General features: G+C 49.2%; 1 protein-coding gene across 1 annotated transcript in view; it reads right to left on the bottom strand.

Annotated features, from left to right (window-relative positions):
- LRSAM1 (leucine rich repeat and sterile alpha motif containing 1) overlaps positions 1-1,019 on the bottom strand; it is a 55,417-nt gene that overhangs the window by 26,562 nt on the left and 27,836 nt on the right. Inside the window, exon 16 of the mRNA XM_012802386.2 lies at positions 324-394. Within this exon, the coding sequence (XP_012657840.1) occupies positions 324-394 (71 nt within the window). The remainder of the gene's footprint in view (positions 1-323; positions 395-1,019) is intronic.

The raw sequence follows: 1,019 nt of genomic DNA, 5'->3' as shown, positions 1-1,019 counted from the left end.
TTTGGTTGCAGCCGTCATTGTTGTTTGGCAGGTCCGGGCTGGGGATTCGAACCCGCCACCTTAGGTGTACATGGCTGGCGCCTTAGCCGGTTGAGCTACAGGCGCCGAGCCGGAGCCCTGCTTCTTGGACAGTCTGCAGAACCATGAGCCAAGTAGACATCTTTTCTCTGTAAATCACCCAGCTTCAGGTATGCCTTTATAGGGACAAAAAATGGACTAAGATGCCTCCATACATGACCAACAGAGAGAGGCTGTCCACCTGCCAGCCTAGTCAGCCAGCACCTTGCTCATGTGCCCCTGCCTGACCCCATCCCACAACTCACCAGCAACCTCGCGTCGCCGCAAGCTCTCAGTCTCCTCCTGGGTTATGGACATCAACTGTTCCATTCTTATCCTAGGAAAAAAATTCACCCATTCATGCAGCAAATGTTACACTTCCAGTGGGGAATCCCATTAGATGAACACCACCTCCTCCAGGAATACCTTCCTGATGCCCAACCTCAGGAATGCCCACTGCATCCCTTGAGGTTCTGTTAACCGTTAGCCTTGTAATCAGAATATCTTCCATAAAAAGATGTGCATTTCCTTAGAAAAATGGGCAAAGAAGCCAACAGCCAATGGTTACATTCAAATGATCAATAAACATGTGGAAAGATGCTTAACATCACTGGTAACTAAAGAGGTTGGTAATTAACCACTTAATAGGATGGCTGAGATTAAAAAACCTGGAACCAACAGTGATGGTGACAATGGGAGAGAGAGTGAACACTTTCATACACCGCTGAGAAGAGCCAGTTTGGAAAATGGGTTTTGGAAGGCAAGTGGGCGCCTATTAAAATGTCCTTTGAAAATTTCCCTTTTTGCTCGGCGCCTGTGGCTCAAGTGGCTAAGGCGCCAGCCACATACACCTAAGGTGGCGGGTTCGAATCCAGCCCAGGCCTGCCAAACAACAATGACGGCTGCAACCAAAAAAAATAGCCAGGCATTGTGGTGGGTGCCTATGGTCCCAGCACCTTGGG

The sequence above is a fragment of the Otolemur garnettii genome, unplaced genomic scaffold, assembly GCF_000181295.1.
Source record: "Otolemur garnettii isolate 467f Iridium unplaced genomic scaffold, OtoGar3 scaffold00014, whole genome shotgun sequence".
Classification (NCBI taxonomy): Eukaryota; Metazoa; Chordata; class Mammalia; order Primates; family Galagidae; genus Otolemur; species Otolemur garnettii.
The sequence above is the reverse complement of the archived record's forward strand: the minus strand, read 5'-3'. Positions and strand labels throughout refer to the sequence as shown.